The 13,785-nt window shown below is 37.7% G+C and overlaps 1 protein-coding gene across 2 annotated transcripts in view; it reads right to left on the bottom strand.

Moving 5' to 3' along the window:
• The window catches only part of UNC5C (unc-5 netrin receptor C), a 383,755-nt gene that overhangs the window by 107,194 nt on the left and 262,776 nt on the right, over positions 1 to 13,785 (bottom strand). For both annotated transcript variants that reach the window (XM_007999311.3, XM_007999310.3), the window contains exon 4: positions 284 to 387. In XM_007999311.3, the coding sequence (XP_007997502.2) occupies positions 284 to 387 (104 nt within the window). The remainder of the gene's footprint in view (positions 1 to 283; positions 388 to 13,785) is intronic.

Below are 13,785 nucleotides of genomic sequence, written 5' to 3' on the forward strand. Positions count from 1 at the left end.
ATAAGTGCCAGATAAAATAAAGCAGTATTTCTGATTTCTTGAAAGAGAATGACAAAATTAAACCAAGCTGCCCGTGGCTTTGTCCAATGGGGCATTCTAATTGACTCCCAAGTCATTAATCAGTTCCCAATCAATCTATTTTGCCAGCAGCAGGCAGTTAGGACTCCATTACCAACCATTCATCATGCCATACCCTAATTCACTGCACCATTAGCCAGGGATTAGGCCCCTGTTAGAATAACTTAGTGCCAATTGCTAAATGCAAAGAACTGCTGTTATTCACCTCAGCCACTGGGATCCCTTCAGGTGGTCGACACTGGAGTAAGACTTCCTGTTCCAAAGACACTTCCTTTCCTAGGGGTTCCTGCTCAAATGTCTTCCGTAGATCTGGAATGTAAAAGTGACAAAATACATGTCAAAACTAACTAAATAACATTTATTCATTTACAGAGAGTACAAAAAATTTTCTGACTTAGTATTTTATCTGTGCTTTTTTTGGTTTATTTGTTTGAGACAGGATCTCACTCCATGTCCCAGGCCGGAGTGCAGTGGTGTGATTATAGCTCACTGCAGTTTGGAACTCCTGGGCTCAAGCGATCCTCCTGCCTCAGCTTCCTGAGTGATTGGGACTACAGGTGCATGCTAGCATGCTTGGCTATGTTTTTAAAAAAGTTTTTTGTACACATAGAGTCTCACTATGTTTCCCAGGCTGGTTTCAAACTCCTAACTTCAAGTGGTCCTCCCGCCTCAGTCTCCCAAAGTGCTGAATCTATAGGTGTGAGCCACGGTGCCTGGACTTGCATTTTTGTTTAACCACATGTTATTAGTAGTTTACTAAATCTGGTGACTATATTATGTGGAAGAAATTGTGAAATTCAGAGGCTATGAACTGTTCCTACTTTAAACTTCAATGGAAGCCTTTGGCAGTCCTTATTTTAACAATTAATAAAGTTCATTAATTGCTTTTCATTAGTATTTTTTATCCATCAATTATGATGATCACAGTTTTAAGTCAAAAGAACTCCATTCTCTTGATTCTTATATCTACAGACTCCCTTATGTATATACATATTTTCCTCTTTTCTCACAATGGATACTGTTGAAGCTCCAGTAACTCTGGAATCTTTCGATGAATACTCTAGGTGAGTTTCCATTTCAAAGTGGAAAACAGGTATAGCTCTAATGTAACTGACGAGTTAATGGGTGCAGCACACCAACATGGCACATGTATACATATGTAACAAACCTGCACATTGTGCACATGTACCCTAGAACTTAAAGTATAATAATAATAATAATAATAATAATAATAATAAAACAAAGTGGAAAACAGAATGCTGGAATCTGTAAGGAAGAAACATAATTTCTTCAGGAGCCTCAAGTACAAGGCAGAGAAAAGAGAATTGAGAAGAGCCCCAAGATATCACTACATTTAATCATATGGCCATTCATCAATTAGAACACTAGTCATCTCTGCTCAGATATCCCAGGTACCTAATTATGTATTTATCTAGTTATAGTTGACATAGGGATATGCAGCTGAGTTTTACAAACTGTTGTTAGATGGGCACAGAAATGTTAGAAGCCAGTTTTTCATTTTAAACACATCAGAGGCACATACTTCAAGAGATGGGTTTAACTAAATAATCACTGAATACCATATAATTATTTTGTTTTAATGGTTTGGCTTTAAACTCTGTATACATTTAATCTAATTTCTAAAGTTAAAAAATTAATTTAGTCATAGAACTTTGAAGTAGCATTTTTTTAAAAGTCTACAAAAATTTTATTTCATGCATGTACGGTTCAGTTCCTTCCAATAAAAAGTTATTAGAATTTTACCCAGTGAATTGTAATAAAAAATTAATACCTCTGTTCTGTCATCCCAGGTCCCTGATAAAGATGTAAGAATCTGAAAGCAGCATTGCAGTGGATTGAACTAATGAGTGGAAACCTGAAGACCCTAGAGCAGTGGTCCCCAACCTTTTCGACACTAGGGACTGGTTTCACGGAAGATAGTTTTTCCACTGACCATTGGGGTGGGTGTGGCAGGGATGGCTTTGGGATGAAACTGTTCCACCTCAGATCATCAGACCTTACTTTGATTCTCATAAGGAGTGTGCAACCTAGATCCTTCACATCCGTAGTTCACATAGGGTTCATGCTCCTATGAGAATCTAATGCTGCCACTGATCTGACAGGAGGCAGAGCTCAGGTGTTACCCTAATGCTCACTAGCCTGCCACTCACCTCCTGCTGTGCGACCAGCTCCTAACAGACCACGGACCAGTACCAGTTCTCAGCCCAGGGGTTGGGACCCCTGCTCTCAAGTATATCCCTAATAGAGCTCTACCAGAAAGCACCTGAAAAAATGCACTAAGAAAAGACTGCATTGTTACACACGTGCCATATTGTTGGAATTCTCGGTAGAAGAAAACCCTCAAGATTATAAGGGTTGTGAGAAAATTATAGATCTATGAGGGTCTGAGGCAAGACAAGAGACCTCCAAATGTGACAGAATTTCTATCAGAAAAATGCTTCTAATTTGATTGTCAAGACATTGAGTATATTGTAGAAATGAACATTTGGGGCCGCGCACAGTGGCTTATGCCTATAATCCCAGTAATTTGGGAAGCCAAGGCAGGTGAATCACCTGAGGTCAGAAGTTTGAGACCAGCCTGGCCAACATGGCGAAACCCAGTCTCTACTAAAAATACAAAAATTAGCTGGGCATGGTGGTGTGCAACTGTCGTCCCAGCTACTTGGGAAGCTGAGGGATAAGAATTGCTTAAACTCAGGAGGCAGAGGTTGCAGTGAGCTGAGATTGCACCACTGTACTCCAGGCTGGGTGAAAGAGTGAGACCTCATCTCAACAACAACAATGACAAAAAGAAATGAACATTTGGAATCCACAGAGTTATCATAACTTTAAAGTTATCTAAACCATGCCATTGTCTTACATCCAAAACACATGTTGACCAAATTACCTGGAGCATCACAGCATAATAATCAATGGCTGTCTTAGAACCTGCTGATACAGATTTTCTACATTTTGCCACCGCACACATCCCCCTGACATCTCTTTTGGTTAATTCGTATTCTTCCAATGGAAACATTAAAAATTTTCTCTTCTGATGTGGTGGCTTCTCTTGGTTTTTTTATCTGCACTGAGATAAAATTTGATGAAACACCAGATACCAATAAAAAGAACAGCAGTGAATATCATTTATGGGCTAAAATGTTCTTGACAAGATTTATCTTGTTTGTAAAAAATAATTCTGAGGAACTTCTGCCTGATGTGGGGTTGGGCAAAGACATAATAACTGGAATGAGTTCTCAAATTAAATAACATACGGACTCACTCTAATTTAAATTAACCAAGATATCACAAAATGAGGGCTAAGAACAAGAAAAAGGCATATATGTATTTAAATAGAGCAATTTCATTTAACATTTATTCATTGTCTCCATATGGTAGACATTTTATTAGGTACTTTGGATGAAGATGTACAAGACACAGAAAGAAGACTAGAAAGGTAAGCTGAGGTGTGCTTATGAAAAGCCTTTCTGTCATGCTATGGAATGGCAAACCCTCAAAGGAGTGAGGTCAGAGACCAAGAGTATCCATCAGAGTGACTGATGGAAGGAGGCGTGGTGAGGAGCCTGAAGTTAGTTAGGGACTCATTTGAATAAACCATGAGGGATGATGGGGTCCTGAACTCAGCTAGTATAGTGGACAGGAAGAGAAGGAAGTAATTCCAGAAATAATTAGATCATACCTTGAAGAAGATGTAGGTATTTGGAGAATGCCAGAAGGCAAGAATAATGTTATATTCTTAGCTACTGCATTGTTAACTTGGTACAAACACTTAGTGGCATAGTATCAACTTGGGCAGGGAAGCAGAGAGAAAGATAAATTCATTTTGGTACATGTTAGGTTTGGCATATCTGTGAAACATTCAAACTGAAAAGTACAGTAGTCCAGATCATAGTTCCTAAACCTTAACCCTATTAATTTTGGGGACTGGGTAATTCCTTGTGGTAGTTGTTCTTTGCATAGCAGGATGCTTAGCAACATCCCCGAACTCTACCTGCTAGATGCCACTAGAACCCCATCCCAACCTTAACAAAATAAGTGCCTTCCGACAATGCCAGATGTCCCCTAAAGGGAAAAGTCACCCCCAGTTGAGAACCACAGGTCTAGGGCTTGGAAAAGAAGGCCTGGTAGGATTTCTTGTGCTTCACCAACTAGGCAATTGCTGAGGCACTGGAAATAGATGGCATCACCAGGGAGAGGCTACAGCATAAACAAAAAAAAAAAAAAAAAAAAGAAGAGAGTTACGTTCAAGAGGAAAAGCTGTCATCCAATGATATAGAGTGAACAAAGCGGTAGGAGAAAACCCAAGGAAGTTAGTGTCAGAGCATCCAAGAGGAAAATAAAGTTTTAAAAAGTGGGGAGGTCAATAGGAGAAATGAGGTGGACTCAGAAGCACTCACAGGAGAGAAGTCATTGGTCTGGGAAGTTTAGGAGTGAGGGGAACAGAAGCCAGCTGTGATGAGGAGTGGCCAGGAAGTGGGGAAATGACCATTCTGGGTACTGCGGGAGCAGAGGGAAAAGTTCTCTTTTGCCCTCTGAAGGTTCAGTAGAAAACCAACTAAGTCACAAAAGGCAGATTAATTGGAGAGAAGACAGACAAATTTTACTTAACATATACGCATGGGAGCCTTTGGAATGAAGACATAAAGATCCAGGGATAATTGCCCATTTTGATGCTTCCGTTCAACAAAAACTGGACAGTGTGTAGAAATATGATTGGACAAAAAGGATCTGACCTAATGTTAATAGACTGAGTGGAGAGATCTGGCAAGACTGTGGGTCTAGATTCTTCCTGGCCTCTCTGAGCATTCATTCCTTCCTTCACCTGGGTGTCAGGCAGGGCCCTCTCTGGAATGGGGATCTGATGACCTATGATCACACAAGGTAGGTTAGATGAATTTTTTATGGTTACTTTTTACACAAAAAGGAGGTTGGAAATTTAGAATAATATTTTTCAGTTTTGTGGCTGGTTTTGGACTAAGTGGGTTTCTATGACTCGCCTGGGGGAGAGAGGGATTGTCTTTTCCATAGCTGGCCTTGGGGAAGAAGGCACTGAGAGACAGGAGGGCAGGAGAAGGTCAGAGAAAAACTTTTGCTTCTGGGGCCTTCATTTTGGGGTATTGTTTTCTGAGTCCCAACGGTATCTACTACTCTTTTCCAAAATTTTAAGGTGACAGAAGTTAGTAGCACCATTAATGGGCAATGGGTTTGAGTGCAGCATGCTGTAATTCTTCTCAGAATATGGTGCAATTTTTGGCACAGTTTTCTAATTCTTGCCATAGGAAGGCGTATTTTATGTAGACCTTTGTTTCCTAATTGAGAATGGCGATGGATATAGGCATCTACTTCCAGAGACAGGCTTAATAAACCATCATTGAATACCACAGAATTATTTTAAGGGTTTGGCTTTAAGCTCTATAAATTTTATCTAATTTCTAGAATGATCTCACACTTAACCCCCCACAAGGCAATACTTCTTCCTGAAAAACACTTCTAATTCCTGCCGTAAAACCTCTCTGGCTTTCAGATTCTGTAATGAGCATAGGGTATATCGCGGCTGTGCAGCACAGAAGCCGCTCATTTCAGCACACCTCCTTGCTACTCTGTGAGGGGAGGGTAGATAAGATTTTAAGCATATCTTTTATCATTCGGAGAGATGTGATAGAAGGCAGGCCGTTTGCCTTGCAGGCAGAGTGAACACAAGGGTGACGAATGAATAAGAATGAAAAACGGACACTTGTCAGCTAGGAATTAGATGTAAAACAGAATGGTTCAGAATAATGTGGCCATTCCTGTCAGAAAAAAAAAGACGAATTTCTGCCCTTGGAAGACCTTTAGGATTCTACATTCTGCTTTCTTTCCATTAGTTATAAGACTATTACTAAAATAAGTATGAAGTCCTTTCATTAATAACCTAGATTACTTTCGCAAAGTCAACTTGATATGCATCTAACTTAGTCATTGATTCTGCCAATTAAAAGCTATCGTCATATGTATGCATTCAGAGAGATGTTTACTTAAGAACATGAATATTGGCTTACTAAATCCATACACTGAAATCCAATTAGCAGATGTAGAATCAGACCTGAAACAATATAGATTTCTATTTTCCATTTATACATAACCAAAGAAAGTCCCTTTGGACACACACATGTGCACACAGAGTCTCATTTATTGGGGGTAGAATTTTGATGCTTTCAATGATTTTTTTTTGCACAATATACTGTGGTTACAAATTAGCTGTGATACAGAATACATGAATTCATGGCATTCTGCAAACATTAGCTCTGCTTTTTGACAATGCGGTTAGCAGAAAAGAAGACTCACTGGGAGACAGATTTTCTGGCCTTCATTTTCCATATTTACGAAATGAAAATGAATTACTAGATAATTCTGAAGGATGCTTTTGCTGTAAGGACCTATTACTGAACAGACTAAGATTTTAAATATACATTTTAGGGGGGAAAGCTTATCCTTTGTGGAATAAGGTACTTCTTGGTTGCAATTATGTGTCCAAGAGAAATAATAGAAGAAATTGTTTCAAAAGTCAAGGAGTTGATACATCTTTGAAGACAACAGCTTATAATATTCCCCTCAGAACAACTTTCACAGAACTTTTTGGACACTTGGATCTACAGGTGTGTATAAGAGTTAGAAACTAGGGAGAGAAGTGAGTTACAGAAATTTAATATTTTAAAAAATTAGCAAATTCTTTGTATAAATCCTGGAGAGTAATATAATATACTCCACAAAAGCAGATGAAAGTTCAGGCCCCGGTGATTGTAAATGCACTAAGAATTATTTTGGCAAAACTAATTTTCTGTATCCATGGGACAGAGAGGATAGGGGAGGGAAATGCCTACCCAAAACAGTGTGGAAGGAAGCCCATCGTGTCAACGTGCATATTTACAAAAGGGGCAGAACATCCTGCCTCTTCCCAGTGCCATTTCTTGAGCACCTCTGCCTGTTACTGTCTGAAAACGATCAGTGATACCTATAATAGGAAAGTGGAGGCTCTAGTATCATGGGTCATACTAACACCTCTCCACCTTTGAGCCCTGCTGATTTTAGAAGACTAGGACAAAATATCAGCAAAAAGATCTCCCTGTGGTAGCTAAGCGGGCAGGTTGTGGATACTATTGCCTTGAAGAAGATAAGCATGTTTTTATCCAATTTAAAAATGATTTACATTTATTAAAAATATGTATTATCTCACCAAAGGTACTTCATTATGCAGAAGGATTTATTAGAATAAAATATTTTTTATTTTTTTCTATCCATCATTAAGCATAGAATAACTTTTTTTAAGAAAACAAAATATTGGTGATGTGATAGACCGATATTATGAAGTAAGTAATTCTTCAATGGGTATATTTCAGTAGACTATCCTAGTGGAAATCTAAATCCTTAAATTCCACAGAATAAGATATAAGTGATATGTTACATTATTACTGTTGTTGTTTTTTAGACTTCATCAGGTTTTGTGAATATTAAAATAGATAATGAACCTGGAAAGTTTGGAAAATTATAAAGCACAACATATGTAATAAATTGTTATAATTACATTTATTATTACTCAGAGAGTTCTGGAATGAGAGGTGATTACTCATCTGCAAAAATTTGGTACACATCATGCTCACACACACACCTTGGCCATACGGTCCATAAACTATAGTATCTAATATTCCTTATTGTTCTTTTGGAATTTCAGGTTTATTGCTGTGTTTCAAACTGAGTGTCACGACCCTTAAGAGGGTTATAAAATCTTTTCAGTGGATTAAAACTTAGCATTAAAAGTATGAAGCTGAATAAACAGAAATTATCAAGATATACACAGTCTTATAGATGTGTATGTGTATGTACATTCATATGTTTCTGTGTGTAAGGATGTAGGTATGTGTCTAGTAGATCATGATATCAACCTATTTTTTATTGTAAGTCAAAAAGGTCTGAAAGCCACGGAGGGAGGCTAACACTGTGGCTGAGAGCAAGGTTTTGGCATACACAATCCTGGGTTTAGGTCCTGACTCTGCCACTTGACTATCCATTTAACCTTGAGCACATTGCTTAGCCTCTTCCTGCCTTAGTTTCATCAGCTGATAAATGGGTATAATTTCACAGGGTTATATAGGAAGGGTCACCTATAAAATTCTAAGCACATGCCTAGCATATAGTAAGTGCCCAAAAGATAATAATCCCCCACTCTACTTTTTTCCCAAAGTATTAATAAATTTTATTAGGCTATACATTTACTGTTATCACTACTAATCAAAATAAACATAACCAATGAGACAAAGCAATTGGGAGGGCCAATACTTGAAGGTGATGTTTCATAAAGAGATATGCAGCTATTACCCTGCTGTGCTTGATTAAAATGCAGATTCCACACTCAGGTTGGGCCCTGGGAATCTATAGTTTTAACAAACTCCACAGGTGTGTTTTCTGCACAGCATTAAAATCTGAGAAGCACTGGTTGATGAATTGATTCATAGATTATGGAACACCAAGATATGTATGGCACTGTGGACACTGTAGGAGGCTGTGGGGAGCCATGCAGATCTGCTTCTGCATTGCGGCTCTAAAAGCCTGGTTTACAGTGTGTCCCTGTGGTGCTTCCACAGTGTCCCAGAGCTTACTTTTGTACTAGTTGATGGTTGACACTGTCTAGCACAGGACTTGAGTTTCATATGTCTCCAGAGGCCATACAGGTAACAAACGGGAGAAAGCTAGGCATAAGATTGTTTTTTTCTTGAAACATGACACCTACCTGGGTTGTCTTTTATTTTCTAACTTTTAATGGAGACACGGGTACAAAACCAATCAATCAGCTTCCTCTTTACTCTTGTTACTTAGCTCTGGCTGCCTGTTCCCAATAGGATTGCAGGCTCAATGGGCTACAGACCCCATATTTGATGACTAACAGAAGTTGGTAATGTGGATTTTTATGAGATTTTTTTTTCTAACTGTATATGTTGTCAGCTACTTAAAACTTTATCAAAATACTTGTGTGGGCCAACATTTTGAGGACTAAACCAAAAAGGTGGGATGCCATATTGGGCCTGTGGACTGCTACTTTGAGACCAATGGTCCAGAAAGTTCAATGCTGAAAGTGTCAAGTTACCTTAATGTTTCTTGTGGCCTGTCTCTCACCTCAGAGAAAATCCCCAGAGCCTTTTGCTTCTGACTTTCAGACACTTAACCAAGAAAGCCAACAAGAGACGTTGGTGAGTAAAGCTGTTTTGTTAGTAGGTTGCATACATAACATTTCATAAGTTAGTATTTTATAATTATTCACTTATATTCCTTTACCTACTTTCAGAAGAAATGTTAGGCAATAAATGTGGGCACTTTAGAAGATGAGTTGACATTTTTAATAAATGTAAACCAATAGCACCTGAGTTAGGAAAAGAAAAAGCGTCTTGATGGCTGAAAAGACACTTTGCAGTCATTTCTGTAATTCTTGATGATTACTTAGATTAAAATGTCCCTACATTCTTTTTGGAACCAATGTTGTCATTTCTACAATTGCTTTGAAGAAAAACCTGAAACTCTTTCAGGTACAGCAGGAAACTGTTAAGAGTGGTTATGATCTTAATTATTGTGCTTTAGAGTAGGAATGGCAAACATTTGGAACCACTGCATTCCCTTCCAGCTCATGTGTCTATACCTAATTGACCATGATATTTTCTCCAGAATCTGGATTTAGCTTCAGGATCTGCTCCAACACAGGGCTCTGGGAGGCCACAGCGGAGCAGGAGTTAACAGGCAAGATGCAATGAATTTGCATCCTCAGCCTAGAGTTCACTGCACAGAAACTCCTGATATGGAATGTGTCTCTGCACAGTTATGGCCATGTTTCTATTTGATATCATGTCACTGCTTAGTTTTACTTCAAAAAACAAACTTAATCCCAGCCTTGAATGCTACATTTTAAAATTTTAAAAATTATTTGAGATCACATCAATCTTGGTGCTTTGTGCTGAGTACATAGTAGCTCCTTAGTAAATGCTGAGTTAAATTCAATTCCCAAAATAATCTGGCAATTCCCTTTGCTGAAGGCCTGGAAACAATTTCCCTTATGATGTATAACTATAAAATGTCTTACAAGTCACAAAGTCCAACCCCCTCACTATACAGATTATATAACCACAACTGTGAGAGGCTAACTCACTTGTTCAAGCTCACCAGCTATTTAGAAGTGGGTTACTTCATGATGTGAATTTGCTGGAAAATGGATGCCGCATAGCAGTTGTGTTTCCAGTGGAAATTTCCACAAACTTAAAACAACAGAAATGTATTCACTTGCAGTTCTAAAGGCCAAATATTTGAAATCAGTTTCACTGAGCCATAATCAAAGGGACAGCAGGACTATGTGCTCCCTCTGGAGGTTCCTAGGGAGAGATCATGACTTGCCTCTCCCAGATTCCAGTGGCTGATGGCATTCCTTGGTTTGTGGCTACATCCGTCTAGTCTCTACCTCTGTGGTTACACTGCATTCTCTTCTTCAATCTGTGTCAATCTCCCTTTGTCCTTCTCTTACAAGGCATTTGTGATGACCTTTAAATGCCCACCTGGGCAATCTAGGAAAATCTCTCCATCTCAAGATCCTTAACCAAATCTGCAAAGATCCTTTTTCCACATAAGGTAATATTTACAAATTCCAGAGATTAGGACCTGATGCCTTTGGGGGTCATTATCCTACTGTAGTGGTTACAAGCATGGAGCCTGGATCTGCTCTGCCATAGTTTAATCCTAGTTCTGTACTTACTGAGGTTCCTATGTATTCATTTCTTCATCCATAAAATGAAGATAATTCTAGTACATATTGTATAGGATCACTGTGAAGATTTTAAAAGGTAACATGCATAACAAACCTAGGACAGTGCAGTTACATAAAGAGTCCTCTATCAATGTACTCATTTACATACCCACTTCATTCAGCCCCCAAATCAGCATTGCTGTCAAGTGTTCACAGAGTTGATGGTTGTACTGATATTTATTTCTTTAAATTTTACTGAGAAGCCAAACTCCAAATATCAGAAATAAATCTCTTGCTTCCCAAATTGAACTGGTCTTGACAAAATGGCTCTTGATCTTTGGAAATTCTGTACTTAGAAGAGTTTCATGTTGTTATCTGCTGCTGGTCAACTTATTCACTTTCTGACCTAGGCCTGACCCTGCATTAAGCAAATACAGCTGCTGTACTATGATTCACATTTTCATACTTTCAAGTGCTTTTCAGTTAATTCTTTTACACACTCAATGAACAATGGTGATGAACACATCCTAATTTTTTTTTTTAAAAAAACCTTTTAATATATTTTCAAAGTGCTCCTCTAGCAAATAATCTCATGGTCACTCAAAGTAATAATACTGTGTTCTCAAAGGGGGAAAAAATGTATCTTTCTTCCAATAATGTTGGAAAGAGCTAATTATGTTGTCATAGCAGAGTAGAATTTATGCTTAAATCACCAAATCTGCCTGTTAACAGGAAATAACTGCTGTGAACCAACCAGTGAAGCATATTTTGGAAGAACTAGATTAGCCTTCAGAGCTTTGGGCATTTATTAGAAGTGAAAAATTCCTGACTTAATGCCATAGAACCCTGAAATGTTAGCTATGGTTTTCTTTTCCAGGAATAGAGTATCTGATTTTTTGCTGGAATTTTTAAAAATGAAGAAAAATATTATTATGCTAAGCATCTCTTACTGTAGTTTGTAAATATAAAGGATATAGAATATTTTAAAGATTGAAGTTGGGTGCAGTGGCTAATATCTATAATCCCAGAACTTTGAGAGGCCAAGGTTGGGGATTGCTTGAGGCCAGGGAATTTGAAACCAAGCTGAGCAACAAAGTGAGAACCCCCATCTCTACAAAAGATACAAAAACTAGCAGAGTATGGAAGCAGGTATCTGTAGTCCCAGATACTAGGGAGGCTGAGGTGGGAGGATTGCTTGAGCCCAGAAAGTTAAGGGTGCAGTGAACTATGCTCATGCCACTGCAGTCCAGTTTGGCTGACAAGAAAGACCCTGTCTCTAAAAAAACAAATTAAATTAATAAAAAGTTTGGTGTTTTTTTTTTAACTTATCTTTCCTTCTCAAATATTGTAAACAATAAAACAAACAAAAATCAACTAGATGCAGTTCCCTCTATAGTTTGAAAAGTCAAGAATTGTTATATGTTTTTGCAACTGTGTACAATGAACTAGACTACAAAAAGTTTGTTTAAAACTCAGATTCAGTGTTTCCTAAACAAGTGACATGGGCAAGTTAGCTAATATTTCCATGATTCTGTTTTGTTATTTACAAAATGAAGATAACAGAACCTACTTCGTCGGATGTCATATGAGGATGATGATAGTTAACATGAACAAGGGTCTTATAACAGAGTTAGGCATACAGTAAGCATATCATAAATGTTGGCTACTAGGACAGAGACTAAAGAAGAAAGAATAAAGACAATCGATTTTGATTTTTTTCCTGTTATTTTATAATCTCATTTTGCTTTTGTAAGGGATAAAGGTTTTGTTCTCTCTTAGGAATTTACCACAAACACTTTCATAATATCATAACTCATAACCAGGAAGAGAAGTTAGAATGATCTGCAGCAAGTCAGCAGAAGGGTAAGCTTGGTAATTTCTTCAGTTGTGCCAAGTCCGGGCTATCTCTTACTGCACTGAGATCATTGAAATGGGAGAAATTCCAGGGAACAAAGCCTCTTCAGAAGGGAGGACAATTTCAGCCATTCTTCGTTATTTCTTGACTTTTGGGCATTTATAGGACAAACACATTTGTATTCAGATAGTCTTGTTAAAGAGTTTTTTTAAAAAAATAAATATTTCAGCTAGCACTCCAAATGACATCCACTACAGAAAAGAGGAAGAAAAAAAAAATCCATACAAGCCGCTCTTTTATATTCACACTGCATCTTTAGTCTCAGAAAAAAGTGATTATATGTCATCACAATATTTTTTAAGGTATGTCTTAGGGATAAATAATAAGAAATATGCCAACTTTATGGATGAGGAACCTGACATACCAAAAAGCTAAGGCTTTTTTCTCAGAGTACAAAAAAAAGAATGCAATGATTGCAGACAAGCTGTTTTCTTGCAAATAAGCATTTGAGCCATAAACTTCACTTTTCATACAGCACAAAACATACTTTAACAACACATTTTTGTCCAGTGTGTTACCAGCCCTGCCTATAACATATGTATAGATGATTCCCCCCCAAAATATGACTTATGAGACTGTGTTCTATAAATCTTTTGTCTACTTCTCAGAATAAATACGAGCTATAAATGCCTATGAATCTGTGGGGCATTCATGAAACTTGGGAACTTCTGACCATCTACAAAAGCATATATGTTTGAAAAAATATATACTGACACAATCAGGTATACATTAAAATATTTAATCTTGAAATAGGAATAACCTGATAAACTAATACAACTCTTAAAATGTATATGAAACAAGGGGATTAATTTATTCTTTAAACATTTTTCCCTTATCTAAAAATGTCTAAAGTATATATTTGATCTTATCCAATTCAAAATATGGCCTCTGTTACTTATAACTGGATTAATGTGGGCTTTAATGGTTGTAACATACCACAACTCAGAAATGTACCTTAGTAAAAATGCCATCTATTCTGGTGTACAGGGCAGCCTACTGAATTCTACCAAGACAT

This window comes from Chlorocebus sabaeus, chromosome 7 (genome assembly GCF_047675955.1).
Source record: "Chlorocebus sabaeus isolate Y175 chromosome 7, mChlSab1.0.hap1, whole genome shotgun sequence".
NCBI classification, from domain to species: domain Eukaryota; kingdom Metazoa; phylum Chordata; class Mammalia; order Primates; family Cercopithecidae; genus Chlorocebus; species Chlorocebus sabaeus.